This window comes from Podarcis bocagei (assembly GCF_964188305.1).
Source record: "Podarcis bocagei genome assembly, chromosome: 1".
Taxonomy (NCBI): domain Eukaryota; kingdom Metazoa; phylum Chordata; class Lepidosauria; order Squamata; family Lacertidae; genus Podarcis; species Podarcis bocagei.
The window spans coordinates 88,446,958-88,460,826 of record NC_138125.1 but is presented as its reverse complement, the minus strand read 5'-3'; the positions used below and the strand labels follow the sequence as shown (position 1 = coordinate 88,460,826).

The following is a 13,869-nucleotide window of genomic DNA, read 5'->3' as shown; positions in this document are numbered from 1 at the left end:
ATGGCCAGCTTCTCTATTCTCAAGGGCCATGCTGCACTCCAGACAGTGTTCTGGAGGCCAGAAGTATATTTTGACACACATAGCCTGAGGCCTTCCTGGGTGGTAGGTCGGGCTTTACAATTGACTCAGCACACCTAGCAATAAGGGCCTCACAGCTATGGAGCATGCACACATATCCGGGCATGGCTGAGGCATTGCATATGAAGCCCTCAAAGAGGTGTAACATTAAAACGCAGCCTCAACTAGCTATCTCACACACAAAAACTGAACACAATTTTCTTTTCTTTCCATGGAAGCAGTGGGCAAAATGTGTGCCATGCCTTTATCTGCCAAAGACCAGATAAGTTTGCTTCTTGTGTTGCATCTGCCCATGAGTTGTGAATCTCTGGTTTGAAATTTGCCTTTCCTGTGTCTTCCCTTGACAGCCTTAGGTAGATCTCTCTCTCTCTCAATCTACCCATCTACAACCTGGAGATAATAATACTGACTGCTATATTGATGCAGTAAGGATACACTACCACCAAAATCCATAGAGCAAGGCTGTGCAAGCTGTGGCCCTCCAGATGGTTGGACTACAACTCCCATCAGCCCCAGCCAGCATGGCCAATAGTCAGGGATGATTGGAGTTGTAGTCCAGCAACATCTGGAGGGCTGCAGGTTTCCTCACCCCACCACTGAACATTATAATATAGATGTGTTCTCAGCATACGCATCAGTGAGTATAATACTTCTCATATGTGGTAGGGGGGTTAAATTATGGGACTCACTTCTGCAGAACACAGTGATGGCCACTGACTGGGATGGCTAAAAGATAGACAAGGCTATAACTAGCTGCTAGCCACAATGGCCCTGCTCTGTCTTCACAGTCAGAGGTAGTAATGCTTCTGAATGCCAGTTGCTGGGAATCACAGGTGGGCAGAGTGCAGCTGCATTCATGTCCAGCTTGCAGACTTCTCAAAGGCATCTGGCTGGCCACTATGAAAGCAGGGCACTAGACTTGGTGGGCCATTGGCCTGATCTAACAGGCGCAAAGGCGTGAGCTCCCACTGTCCCAGCTTCTGCCAACCTAGCAGTTGGAAAGCACACCAGTGCAAGTAGATAAGTATGTACCGCTGCAGCAGGAAGGTAAAAGGCGTTTCCATGTGCTCTGGCTTCCAGCAGGGTGTTCCGTTGCACCAGAAGCGGTTTAGTCATGCTGGCCACAGGACCTGGAAAGCTGTCTGTGGACAAACGCTGGATCCCTTGGCCTGAAGCAAAATGAGTGTCACACCCTATAGTGCCTTTGACAGGACTTAATCATCCAGGGGTCCTTTATGTTTACCTTTTTTATTGGGGGGGGGAGCAATTCTGAACTGTTTTTTTTTTAATATGCTACATTAAGTGGCATTTTGGGCATAAGCAAGAATGCCTAAAATGAGAATCTCTATAAGTGGCTGTTTACAATGGTACTCTCTCCAATTCCAGTCATTAGGGACAAGAATGGGAGGTTATGGGCCTCATGTCTGCTGGAGTAAACAGGTCTTTCGTTTGATCCAACAGGGTTGTTCTTAACGGTGATTGAGCAGTCTGGATCATTCTCAGCCAGCAATTGTGAATTTCCTGACAGTTCCCTTCCTTCTGCCTTGCATTTTGTGGGTGTAGGTGGTGAGAGAGAGAGATAATTCTCTCTCCCAAGATGGCTGTCCCAAGATAGCTTTTCAAGTTGGTTGTGCTACAGACTCAGGTACTCTGCTACAGAATCAATGGCTGACTTGAACTGTAAAATGGGTTGCTGCTGTCTAAAGGGTCTTTGAAATGCTTAAGCTTTTGCTTGATATAAACATTATATATGGGACTTAATTGTAATTGCAATCAGTGGCTGTGTTTACTTGCAAGGAGAACAGGTTCTGGAGTTTACCTACTTAGGATTGGGAAGGACCATTTTGTATGTAGAATATCCTAGGTTCAATTCTAAGCATCTCCAGTTTGTAGGAGCTACCACCTTTACCCCAGGTAGGCAATACTAGGCCTTGTATAAGGAAGCTTCCACTACTCCTACTCCTACAGTTAGACTAAATCCATCTCCCCTCCTGCAGCATAAACCTATTGCTCATTGCTACGTACTCGAAACTACTGTTTTTAAGAAAGGGAGGTAATAATGTTCTCCTCAGTAAACAAAATCCCTTTAGACAAGCAGTTAAGTGAGAGTCCTTCTGTTCCCAAAGAAGACCCAGCACTGTCCAATGAGGCTTCAAGGGGAGGGACATAACAGAAGAAGGCGTGGCTTAACACATCCTACACAGCTGGCCTGCTTCAGAACCTGGAATGATACTCTTTGCCACCCATTGCCTCTTTTGCTGCCCCCTGCTGGCTACTGATAAATTCTGTATAGATGCTTCCTTTCTCTATTCAAATCATGTCCCTGTAAAGAAGAAGGACTTCAGAGACTGTGGGCCCCTTTCGGGATCCAGAGCGCAGCCTCCTGGGACAATCCTGCGGCTATTAAATCTCAGTCTGCATTCCCACAAGCCCCAGTGCTGACTGTCCAAGGCGTTAATCTCTGCAGCTATACGATCCATTATTACTCAGATCAAGGGGTCGGTTTCCTTTGCCAAGTTGTCTGTGGTGGGAATAAGTACATCTTGTCAGATCTGAGATGACGCAATTAGGGTTTTCTTGTCCCCCAAGGAGCATGATAATGTCAAAACCACTGGATGAGATCAATCATATATTGTGCCCAGAGTCCACAGTAACCGTGGCCAAGCTTTTTACGAGTGATTAGATTACTCCAGGAAAAGCCAGATCCTGAGGAACTGAGCACCTTTCCATTTCTTTACACCAGCAGAGAGTCTGGCGGAGAGTGTGAAGGTTCATACACTTTTCTCCACTAAAATCTGATAGAGCTAAATTAAATATATCCCTAATACATTTGTTTTGTGTCTCACACCCCACAACCCAAAGGACAGCACACAAGAGAGTCAGCTGAACTAGATGGACTAATGGTCTAGTTCAGTATGTTAAGAATCCAGAGTCTTCTGGATCAGACCAATGGCTCATCTCACAGTGGCCAACCAGATGCAGGTGGGGAGCCCACAAGGAAGCCCTGAGCACATCAACACTCTCCCTTCTTGCAGTTTCCAGCAACTGGTATTCGGAAGTGTTGCTGCCTCTGACAGTGGAGTGTTCAGCTTAGTGTATTAAGGTTATCAGGTAAGATTCTGATTTGAATGCTAGGACTGTTCAAAGTTAGGTTGCCTGGCACAAGATGCAGTCCATCTTGACACTTGCACCACTACTGTGGAAGTCCCTCCTTGGAGAAGCTTAGCAGAGCTGCTCACCTGTGATCTTCAGGAAACAAGTGAAGACCATTTTATTTCAGCAAGCATATTTTAATTTTTAAAATGTATCCAGCTCTCTTACTGTTTCTTTTTGTTGAGAGATGTTATGGCTGCTTTGACTTCATAGTATGATAACAGCTACAGTACTGCTAGTTTGGCTTGTTTTTTTGAAGGTGTACAACCATTATTAATATTATTATTATTATTAATTGCTGTATATTTCCCTCATTTCATCATTAGTGCTTTTTCATGTCAAACTGGTGGGGTGCAAATTTAATCTATAAACAAACAGCATTATTTTACATGGTTACATACCCCACAGGGCCACTTTTACCAGAAGCTACATTGACAGGCCCAGCCCTATGGGGGAAGTAGTCATATCCACATTAGGAGGTAGGTGTCAGTGCAAAGCCCAAAATGGCTACCCCTGAATTATTATTTTTCTGGATTTATTTTTTTTAATTAGGAGAGAGTATGTTATTTGGATTTTCTGCTGCAGATACAGAAACGTATTGGGTTATTTCTGACTAAGTGCCTATGGTCTTGCCAGGGACTGCAGTTTTTGTTTTACGCAGTTCTGCATCTGAGTCACCTCTGGAAAATGGAAATAAATCAGAGGCAGAAACAATCTCTGGGATTGTGGTCCCAGGAGTACCTTACAGTGTGAACTAGGGATAGGAAATCTGCGTCCCCGCCAGATGTTGCTGAACCACAACTCCCATCATCCTTGACTATTGGCCATGCTACCTGCAGTTGATGGGAGCTGGAGTTCCAAGAACATTTGGAGCTTCTCCATCCCTAGTTTAAGCAGTTCCTCAAGAGGGCAAGTTTCCATAGGTCCCAGTGAGTGACTGCTGCCCACACATACTTCTCACTAAGCGTGGGGACCCACTCTACAGCTCACCTGCTCTCTGCTACACAGCCACAGGTACTCTATCTGTTGCAGGCATCACAGTATGCTTTACTTCACCAAAGTGATAAGCTTGCACTGAATCAATCAATAGCATAACACCAAGGTTGTGAGCCATTTAGGCTGTTAATAATAATAATTAGGGCTTTTTGCCATTCTATGTGAACAAGGGAGGTGTTCATGGTGAGTTTCAGCACCTATTTTTCTAGAAAAATAGCACTAATAATAATAATAATAATAATAATAATAAACCTGTGTTGCAATGTAACTTTAATTATTCACTAAGTAAAGCTTAGTTCTGAGGCCTGGATAAAATATGCAAATTAAACAACAGAGGAAGCTGCCTCATACTGAGTTAGTCAACAGTTCCGTCTAACTCAGTATTGTCTATGCTCACTGGCAGCAGGGTTTCAGACAGGGATCTCTTCCAGTCCTACTTGGAGATGCCACTTACTGAACCTGCAACACTCTGCAAGCAAAGCAGATGCTCTGCCACTGAGCTATGGCCCGTCCCCTACTCAGGTATTTGATTCTTTGGAGCAATTTCTTCCACTAATCATAGCAAGGGCAAATATTTAGTAAGGGTGTAAGGGACATTTGGCCCTTCAGATGTTGCTGAGCCAGTGCTGAGCCAGTGTGGTGTAGTGGTTAAGAGCGGTAGTCTCGTAATCTGGGGAACCAGGTTCGCGTCTCCGCTCCTCCACATGCAGCTGCTGGGTGACCTTGGGCCAGTCACACTTCTTTGAAGTCTCTCAGCCCCACTCACCTCACAGAGTGTTTGTTGTGGGGGAGGAAGGGAAAGGAGAATGTTAGCCACTTTCAGACTCCTTAAAGGGAGTGAAAGGCGGGATATCAAATCCAAACTCTTCTTCTGCTGCTGCTGAACTACAACTCCCATCAGCCCTAACAATCACTGCCAACAGCCAGGGATGATGGGAATGGTTGTTTAGCAACATCTAACTGACCAAAGGTTCAACACACCTGTTCTAGATGGGCAAACACTGGACCTCATCTCTGGACCAATTCTTTTGAGCGTTCACCCCATGTTACCTACACGTTACCCATGTTAAAAACCTTTCATCACATTCTTAACTAGAAAGCTGGTGTTTCTTTCACACATCTTGGGGGGGGTCTTGGGGTGCTGAACTGAATTCAGCATGCAGCTGCCTTTGTTTGCATTGTGCAGCAGCAGAACACACACAGACACAGCGCTGTCAGTACACTCCCAGCACTAACTGCTGTTCACCTCTTCCTTGCAACAGGAGCACACCAACACCGATAAGCCAAAGCTAAAGTGCTAAGACCAATCTGTTCTCTTGGATCGATTTAGCTTTCCTGATCAAGAACTGAAGTCGACAAGCATAGCCTGGACAGACTCTTTGTGCAATGTGTTTTTGCATCCAGGCTTGTTTTCTTCACTGTTTTGCAGCTGGGTTATTTTTTAAAATTAATTTTAAACAAAAGCCAAGAAGAAGCCAACCCATGCTGAACCTCTGCCCTCCTCTGCATTATCCCCTTAAGCTTCCAGCTCGATCTCTGCCAATACACACAAGACAGTCACAGTTTCTCCTTCCAGATGAGTCTCCAGCTCTCTTTTGCCATCCAAGATCCCAACTGCTTTAATCCTGAGCATCCTGGTCAAGTTCCAGCTCTGGGTCTTTTGCATCCTTGCTTGTAGCTGTCCATTCCACTCTCCCCTGTCCTCAGCTGCCAAAATGTTCCTGCAACCAACAACAACAACCACAACCCCAGGCCTAGCTCCATCACTGTCAGAATTCTGGGGGGAAATGAGCAAAAGAAACCACTTAGGAGTGTAAATGTATGTGTTAAAATAGCAAACATTTTGGTATGAGAGAGGAAAGGGGGGACATGGCAAGGATGGAACAAAAATGTCTAGAAATGGTCTGCAGCAGAACGCCACGCTTGTCACTCAGTGGGAGAAAGAGTAGCTCCAGGCAGTTAGCAATTGTGCCTAGTTTTGACATGCACTGAGTATTCATGCAATACTCCCAGCTCCTTCCCTGCTGCAACTCCTCCTGATGCTACTGGTGCCAAAAGAGAAATCCCAGCGTGATCCTCCTGGTGTGTATTAAATTTAATATCAATTCACAAATCTCCGCAGCAGGGGTTCTCAAACCTTTGGTGTTGTGATCCTGCCTAAGTCAAGAAAACAACGGTCCAGGCCTCCCCCAAGTGCAACAAAGGCCTTCTCACGAGATGGCCACTGTGCAGAGACAGCTCAAAGAGGCAGGGCAAGCTCTTTGGTGTGTACTAGCAGCAGGCACCAGGCAAGAAGACCGGGCCCTCTACCATGTTGCTTGCTTGTTTCCCGTGCTGTCCTAGGATGCTGTTGGGGGTGTCTGGTGGCACGTCTTGGGAATTGGCTGAGCTATGAGGCAAAGCAGTAGTAGCTGGTTTAGGGTGTCCTTAAGAGGAGCTCATGTGGGAGACAAAGAAATATGGCAGACCAGCTCCAGTTGTTGTTATTTTAGAGGGTCTTAGCAAGAGGCCCTTTATGCCCATCCCTCAGTACAAATGTCCCTTGCTCCCTTCCCACTCTTGTCCTCGCTCAGGGCTCCTTCTGGAGAGCACCTGTCCTAATGCTGCCTTGACATGACAGTGGCAAGCACTCTTCAAATGGCTTTAAATGATACTTGCTACTGTCACAGCAGCGTGGCAGCGATGCCTTCACTCTCTGGGGCAACCTCTCCCACAATGCCTCACTCTGAAGAAAAGCCCATTCCTTGGAAAGCAGCATTGAGCTTGCCAGGGTTGCTGCTGGAGGAGGAGGACGTGATGGAAGGGGATGGCAGCATGGTCTGTCCACCCATCTCAGGCAGTATAATGTACTGTACCAGTCTTGTGAAAGTCAGTCCTTTCTTAGTGTATTGGCTCAGTAGGCATCCAACAATGCCAGCTCCTCACACTAGCCTTGATAAGGAGGCACTATCTTGAAAAACAAAGTGAGAGATTGGCTCCATTATTACCAAATGATGGAGGCTTACAATTTGGACAAAAAAGTTGGTTTGCAGGTGGAAAAATCAAAATTGGAAACAGAATTGTTGGAACCAAAAATTAAGAATTTGTCAAGAATGTATAACTTGCTGTTGAAATGGAACACTCAGGATGAAATGGTGAAATCAGCTATGATTAAATGGGCACAAGATGTTGGGCATAACATAATGATGGCTGACTGGGAACAGTTATGGACCACAGGTATGAAATTCACGGCATGTAATGCCTTAAGAGAAAACTTAATGAAAATGATTTATAGGTGGTACATAACACCAGTCAAGCTTGCAAAAATATACCATTTGCCCGACAATAAATGTTGGAAATGTAATGAGACTGAAGGTACATTTTTCCACCTTTGGTGGACATGCCCAAGGATTAAGACATTCTGGGAGATGATTTATAACGAAATGAAAAAGATATTTAAATATACTTTTTTGAAGAAACCAGAGGCCTTTCTCCTGGGCATGGTCGGCCAATTGGTATTAAAGAAAGATAGAACTTTTTTTATGTATGCAACAACAGCAGCAAGAATACTTATCGCGAAGTATTGGAAGACACAAGATTTACCCACACAGGAAGAATGGCAGATGAAGTTGATGAACTACATGGAATTGGCGGAAATGACTGGCAGAATCCGAGACCAGGGAGAAGAATTGGTGGAAGAAGATTGGAAAAAGTTTAAAGACTACTTATAGAAATACTGTAAAATTAATGAATGTTAGAAAAATGTTGGAATGAAGTTATATGGCTTTAGTAGAAATGTTATAAGGAATTAGGTATAGATAGATTAATAGGGTATTAAAGGGAAAAATAAGGTTAGAATGTGTTAAGATAATTATAGGATAGAAAATAGAGGAAGATGGAAAGGAATTGCTGAAACAATTAATAGAAGTGGAAGACAAAAAGGGAGGTGTGAGGAGGTCGTGGAAACATGTGAATGAAAGATAAGATATTGAAATTGGATTGTGTTTTGAATGGTTTTTGTTTTGTTTTGTTAATTGTTTGTGTTAGTGTTGTGTAGTGTTTTTTGTACGGTATTCTATTGTTGTATTGTTTTTTTGTAGTGTTGTGTTTAAATTGTTGAAAATTAATAAATATTATTTTTTTTAAAAAAGATAAGGAGGCACTATCCACTAGGACTCCTGTGTAGGCCCGACTGAAATGACTAAGAGCTGCACAAGATGCACTCTGGTGCAGCTCCTATTCATTTCAATGGGGCTTGAACAGGATAAGGTCTCCTGTGGATTGTTCCCCATGTTATTTAAAGGGGAAGGGTGGTGCCATTTGTTTTTCTAATGCAGGTGCCAAAACATATTGAGCCAGCCCTGGGTGTTGAGTGGGCACACTCCAGCTCACTGTCTGGAGCAACTACTGTGTGGATGTGAATGGCTTCCCTGCAAGATCAACATTGCAGGAAGAAGCAGCCCTTAGATGCTAGAACAATAGTCTTCCACCTTTGGTCTCTAGGAGTTGTTGGACTAAAAAACCCATCATCCCCAACAGCCATAGCTAATGGTCAGTGGTGCTTGGAGTTGTGGGGCCCCACTGCTCTAAAGGATAATCTTTAATCTTTTCAGACCTGGGACCCACTCTTAACTCAAACATGCATTTGGGGACTCATTTACTTACTTACTTACTTACTTACTTATTTATTTATTTGTTTGTTTGTTTGTTTGTTTGTAGAGCTGCGGCTGTTGTGACCCACCTTAGATCAGGCCATGATCTGATTTTGGGTTCTGACCCACCAGTTGAAGACCAGTAGAGGATGCAAAGGCAAGCACCCCAAATAAAGGAGTTTGCTCCTAAACTTAGCCTGGGATCAAGAAAGGCATAAGCAAACAGAGAGAGGGAATGAAGCACCCACTATGGGGGAACCAGGGATTCAAAGGGCAAGCAAATAAACCCTACCCTTGCTCAGTAGCCCCAGTGCTAAGGGAAAGGTGCATCTCCCACCTAAAGGGGACACCAAACTGTTGATTCTCTATGCAGAAAAGCCATCTATTGCTGTAATTTTAAAACCAAGCTCTTTTCTCTTGCTGCAGCAAACTCAAGCAAAGTGCACCTCTGGAAGAGAAAAACTTGGGCATGAACTGGCAGAACTAGGGATCAAATCAGTGAATGAGGACTTCGGCCCTAGGTCCTATGGGTGAAGGATCACTTGGTATTTCTGCTTTCATGATGGCTGCCAAGGTCTGAAGACCAGGAACAATTCACTGATTGAGAGGGTTAGGTTGTCCCTCTGCTTTGACTTCTCTTTGACCATGAATGAACAAAAGTCTGATTTTATGTATATGAACGTACGTGCAAGGACCTTTTTGATCATTTTAGGTTCACCATACTTGCCTAGGTATTTTTCAGTAGAATGCAATTAGTATTAGTCTGTGCACAGCTGCTGAAGCTCCTGTTTATTTGGTGAGAACTCACACACATACATAGCAAAAAAGGTGCCACCATTGGTCATCTGTCGATGGCTGCAACATCAAGTAATTTGCGCATGTGAATAGGTCGTCCAAAATTAACTGCTGATGAGGAGAACTTTCATATGGTTTGGCATCACCTCAAACCCAGTGCTTTCCAATGAAGTCATTTCACATTTTCAGTGACCAGCCTCTAAGTTTTGGATACATGCATACATTAACAGGAATATAGGATGCTACCTTATACCAAATCATACTGTTGGTCCATTTAGCTCAGTGTTGTCTACATGGACTTACAGTAGCTCTCAAGATTTCAGATGGGAGATGCCCTCCCCTACTTGGAGATGTTTGAGATTGAACCTGGCGACTTCTACAGGCAAAGCAGAAGCTCCAGCACAGAGTTACTACCCTTACCCCGTATAGGAGAACCAACCCTATGTGTGGCAAGTCTACTTCTTCAGGACCAGCAAAGACACATGCCTGGAGAGGTCAGGAGACAGTAGTTGTAGCCCCTGTACACAAGAAGAGCTATGCTAGATCAGGCCAATGGCATGTCAAGTCCAGCATCCTGGTCTCACAGTGGCCAACCAGATGCCTGTGGGAAATCTGCAAGCAGGACCTGAGTGCAAAAGCACCCTTCCCTCTTGTGATTAAAGAGACCCAGTTCCCCTATCATTCACACCAGTAAAAGCTCAGTAAAAGGTGATAACTGGCTTGGACTTTCAGCTAGATAAATGGCCCTGGGTTCCTCTGGAGGAGATGCTTATGATGGAGCAATTGTTGGGACTGAACCTGGGAACTTCTGCATGCCAAGCATATCCCACCCTTTTACTCTAAAAGCCTTCAAAACTTGTTTAGGGTCCATATCTCATGGGTCAAACCTCCTCCAACTTCTGAAGGCTCCAGGAAGGAGCTGGCTGAGACAACCAGGCAGTGAAGGAAGGAAACAAGTTCCCTCAGGAAAAAAGGTGTGAGAGGGAGGCAGGGAAAGGGTTATCCTTTCAGGGCTTGATTTTGGAGGTCAGGCAAGTGTGACAACGTCGAGATGAATCACCTTAGCTAATGAATTATGTCCCGGATTGCATGGAAGGAAGCGAGCCTGGAAAGCACTTAAAAAGGGATCAGGACAGGTTGGGTGAAATTCTTAATAGATTTAAATAGGTCATGTTTCGACAGATACCTGGGCTTTTCCGAGGCTGGGTCCCAGCTCCGGGCTCGTTCGTGTAATGAACCCCCCTTCGCCTCCCCCTTCCCTCTGTCTCCCTGGCTTACCTCCCCCGCACACTTTGATGAAGGCCCCACACAACAAGGGGGGGCAGAACCGGGGGTGGGCGTTCTCCGAGTCACCTTGCGTTTTCCTTGCTCCCTGTCTTTTTAATTAAAGTTGACTTACTGGAGGGGGAGGGCAAGGCAAGGTGCCCCCCGCCCGCCTCTCCAGAAGGATCCGGAGGCTTTTCGACGAGGGGTCGGTCTCCTCGCCTTCGACATCCAGCCAGCCACCCACCCCGCTGCGCTACTTCCCTGCTTGCCTTCTAGAGGAATGTAGCCCGAGGACAACTCAGCGCTCGCCGGGCGTCTGCTGCCCCATCCCAACAGGAGCGACTCGCGTTTACCTGAAGATCCCTGGGGAATTGGACGGGGCGGGGAGAGCAGGGGCGGGTCGGGCTGCAGAAAGAAGGGGCGCCCTCAAGCTGGAGGGCTTTTCGGTGGGACTCGAAGGGAGAGAGATTCGGAAAAGTGAAGAGGTGGGTGGGAACGAGACAGCTCTGTGGAGATCCGTCAATGTTCTAAGATCTCAAGCTAAGGCAGAGAAATCTTTTGGGAGGGGAGGCGCTCTCTGAGGGTCTATGGGTTCTTTGGGGTCTCTGGGAATACGTGCATATAACTGCAATTCAATTGGGTTCTTGAGGGGGGTCTCTCTGTCCTCCTCACACTATAAAGTTTCTGAAGCCCAGAGTACTACTGATTCCATGGGACCCTGTGGAACTTGAGGAGTGGTAGTGGATTCTGCTCCTTAAGACCCTGTGCATCTATGGAGGTGGGATACTGCCTGCCCCATCCAACATGACCTCTCTACAAGCAGCCCCAGTTTGAAAGCCAGTTCTGGCCAAAGATCGCGTTCCCCACGGGATTCGTAAACACCTCTCCTCTTCGGATATCCCAGCTCCCCAGAACTGCCCCCGCAGCCCTCCGAGCCTCTCCAGTCTAGAAAACGGTTCGTGGGGCTGACTGCTGCCCCGACGGCACTCCTCTGGGGCTCTCTCCCTGCGCGAGTGCAGCGCGCAGAGCAAACAGCCCTCCCTTGGCCCACGTTCCATCTTCTCCTCGTTCTTCTCCTTCCCCTTTGGAGAGCCCCTTCCTTCCCGGGACTCGCCCTCGGGGCGCTGCGGCTCAGCTACTCACCACCACAGCCCGATGATGTTGGCCGGGCAGAGCAGGATGAAGAAAAGCCCCAGCTGCGTCCGGGACGGGGGCAGCATCCTGGGTGGGGGCAGGCAGCAACGCGGAGCTGGAAGGCGGCCGGCAGTTCCAGCGCCGGTCCCTTCTCCAGCGCGGCGCACCGTGCGCCCTCGGAGGCGCAGCGAGACCCGGAGCGAGAGCGCACAGGGCGAGCGGGCTCCGGCGAGCGGCTGCTCCTCAGCCCCGTCCCGGGCGGAGGAGGAGAGCCAGGCTGGGAGGGAGGGACAGACGGACGAGGCTGCTTCCCCCTGACAGGCAAAGCGGAGCGCGGGGAGGGGACGGCGAAAGACAGAGAGAGGGAGAGGGCGGAGGGGGAGGGGGCTGAGTGAGTGCCAAGCGGCGCATTCCGAGCGCACCGATTGCCATCTCCCTCCGGCAGCCCGGACAGAGGGACCGGGCCGGGGAGGCAGGGGGAGGCGGAAGGGAAGCGCTCCAAAGGAGCCGACCCTGAGAAAAGGCAGGGTTCGCTTACCCACCAGTCCTGCTAAGGCCATTTACTTAGCCTGGCACAAACTGCTCGCCGCAGTGCCCTCACCGAGATCCCAGATTCCGGTCAGGGTTTTAAAGCTGCCTCCTGGGGTTCTGCTAGCAAAGCGGCTGATTGTACCCCGTCGGGGCTCCTTCTGAGGTTGCTTTCGTCTGAATGCTAAAAATAAAACCCTAGGCCATTGTAGTGCCAGGGGGGGGGAGCAAGCGCCCAGCTGCTCTCTCTGGTTAGGCCCCCAAAGGCTTTCTTTCCTCTCATTTTGGAAGCAAGGGCTCGGTTTCTATTCTTCTTTGTCATATGTATTCTATCAACAACAACAACAACAACAACAACAACAACAACAACAACAACAACAACAACAACAACAACAACAACACTGTTTCACTTTATATTCCACTCATTCAGCTTAAGCTCTGGATTCAACCCAGACATTTCACTCAAGTACTAGCATGAGCCTCTGAGCATGTGCAGAATGCCCATCACATAATCATCAACACACACCCTTCAATAAATACATACACATGACAGAGACAAAGAACTGCTCAGGGGCTAAAACGAGCTTTGGAGATAGTCTTGACATCTCCACCCTGTGAAAACAGTATTTTCTTCTATGTAATATCAGGATTGTTTAACAACAGAGTTTGCTCTGCACAGAACCTAAAAGAAGTGGCACAATCCCTACTCACAGGTTTTGCAACCCACAAAAGCCTGCAATCAGTTTGACATATTCAGCATGCTGGGATCCAAGTTTGACACAACCTTGCCCAGTCAGGCCTATTCTACCTTTCTTCCCCAGGCTGCCAAAGCTGCACTTCACCATCTCTGTATAGCATCTGTCATGGTCAGCCAGGCTGGCCTCTGTATCTTTAAACGCATGGAGATGTTGCTCTCAGCCCGGCAGTCTAACATTTCTAACAGGCTAGACCATATCTAGACCTGATACCAAAAAGAAATGCCCAGACTATGCAGGTGTCACAGAGCGAATTGGCAGTAAATCACACTGTTCAAAGTTGGAGTTAACTCTTTATTAGCAAAAACACAATCTTCACAGACTTGGCTGAGTGTCAGACCTAATGAGCACAGCAGCTCATACCCGGTAGGTCTTGCCCCATGAATCAGTTGCCGAGACTGAAAGTCCTCTCCTCTCTAGGGCTTTTCCCAAGCAATTGGAGACTGCACCTGCATGCAGCTGGTCACTGCTCCAACTGTTTCAGCCTTCTTCTGGTTTTGGGAGACAGGGTGTGTGTGAGAGAGAGGGGAGTT

At 47.0% G+C, this 13,869-nt stretch overlaps 1 protein-coding gene across 4 annotated transcripts in view; it reads right to left on the bottom strand.

Moving 5' to 3' along the window:
* WNT6 (Wnt family member 6) overlaps positions 1–13,869 on the bottom strand; it is a gene marked incomplete at its 5' end in the record, with an annotated part of 47,551 nt that overhangs the window by 31,311 nt on the left and 2,371 nt on the right. Inside the window, one exon of one of the 4 annotated variants that reach the window (XM_081201547.1) lies at positions 12,063–12,613. The exons of 2 other annotated variants lie outside the window; for them this stretch is intronic. In XM_081201547.1, coding sequence (XP_081057673.1) covers positions 12,063–12,613 — 551 coding nt within the window. Of the gene's footprint in view, positions 1–12,062; positions 12,614–13,869 lie in introns of those variants that run through there. One more of the 4 variants, XM_081201550.1, reaches the window with a different exon arrangement.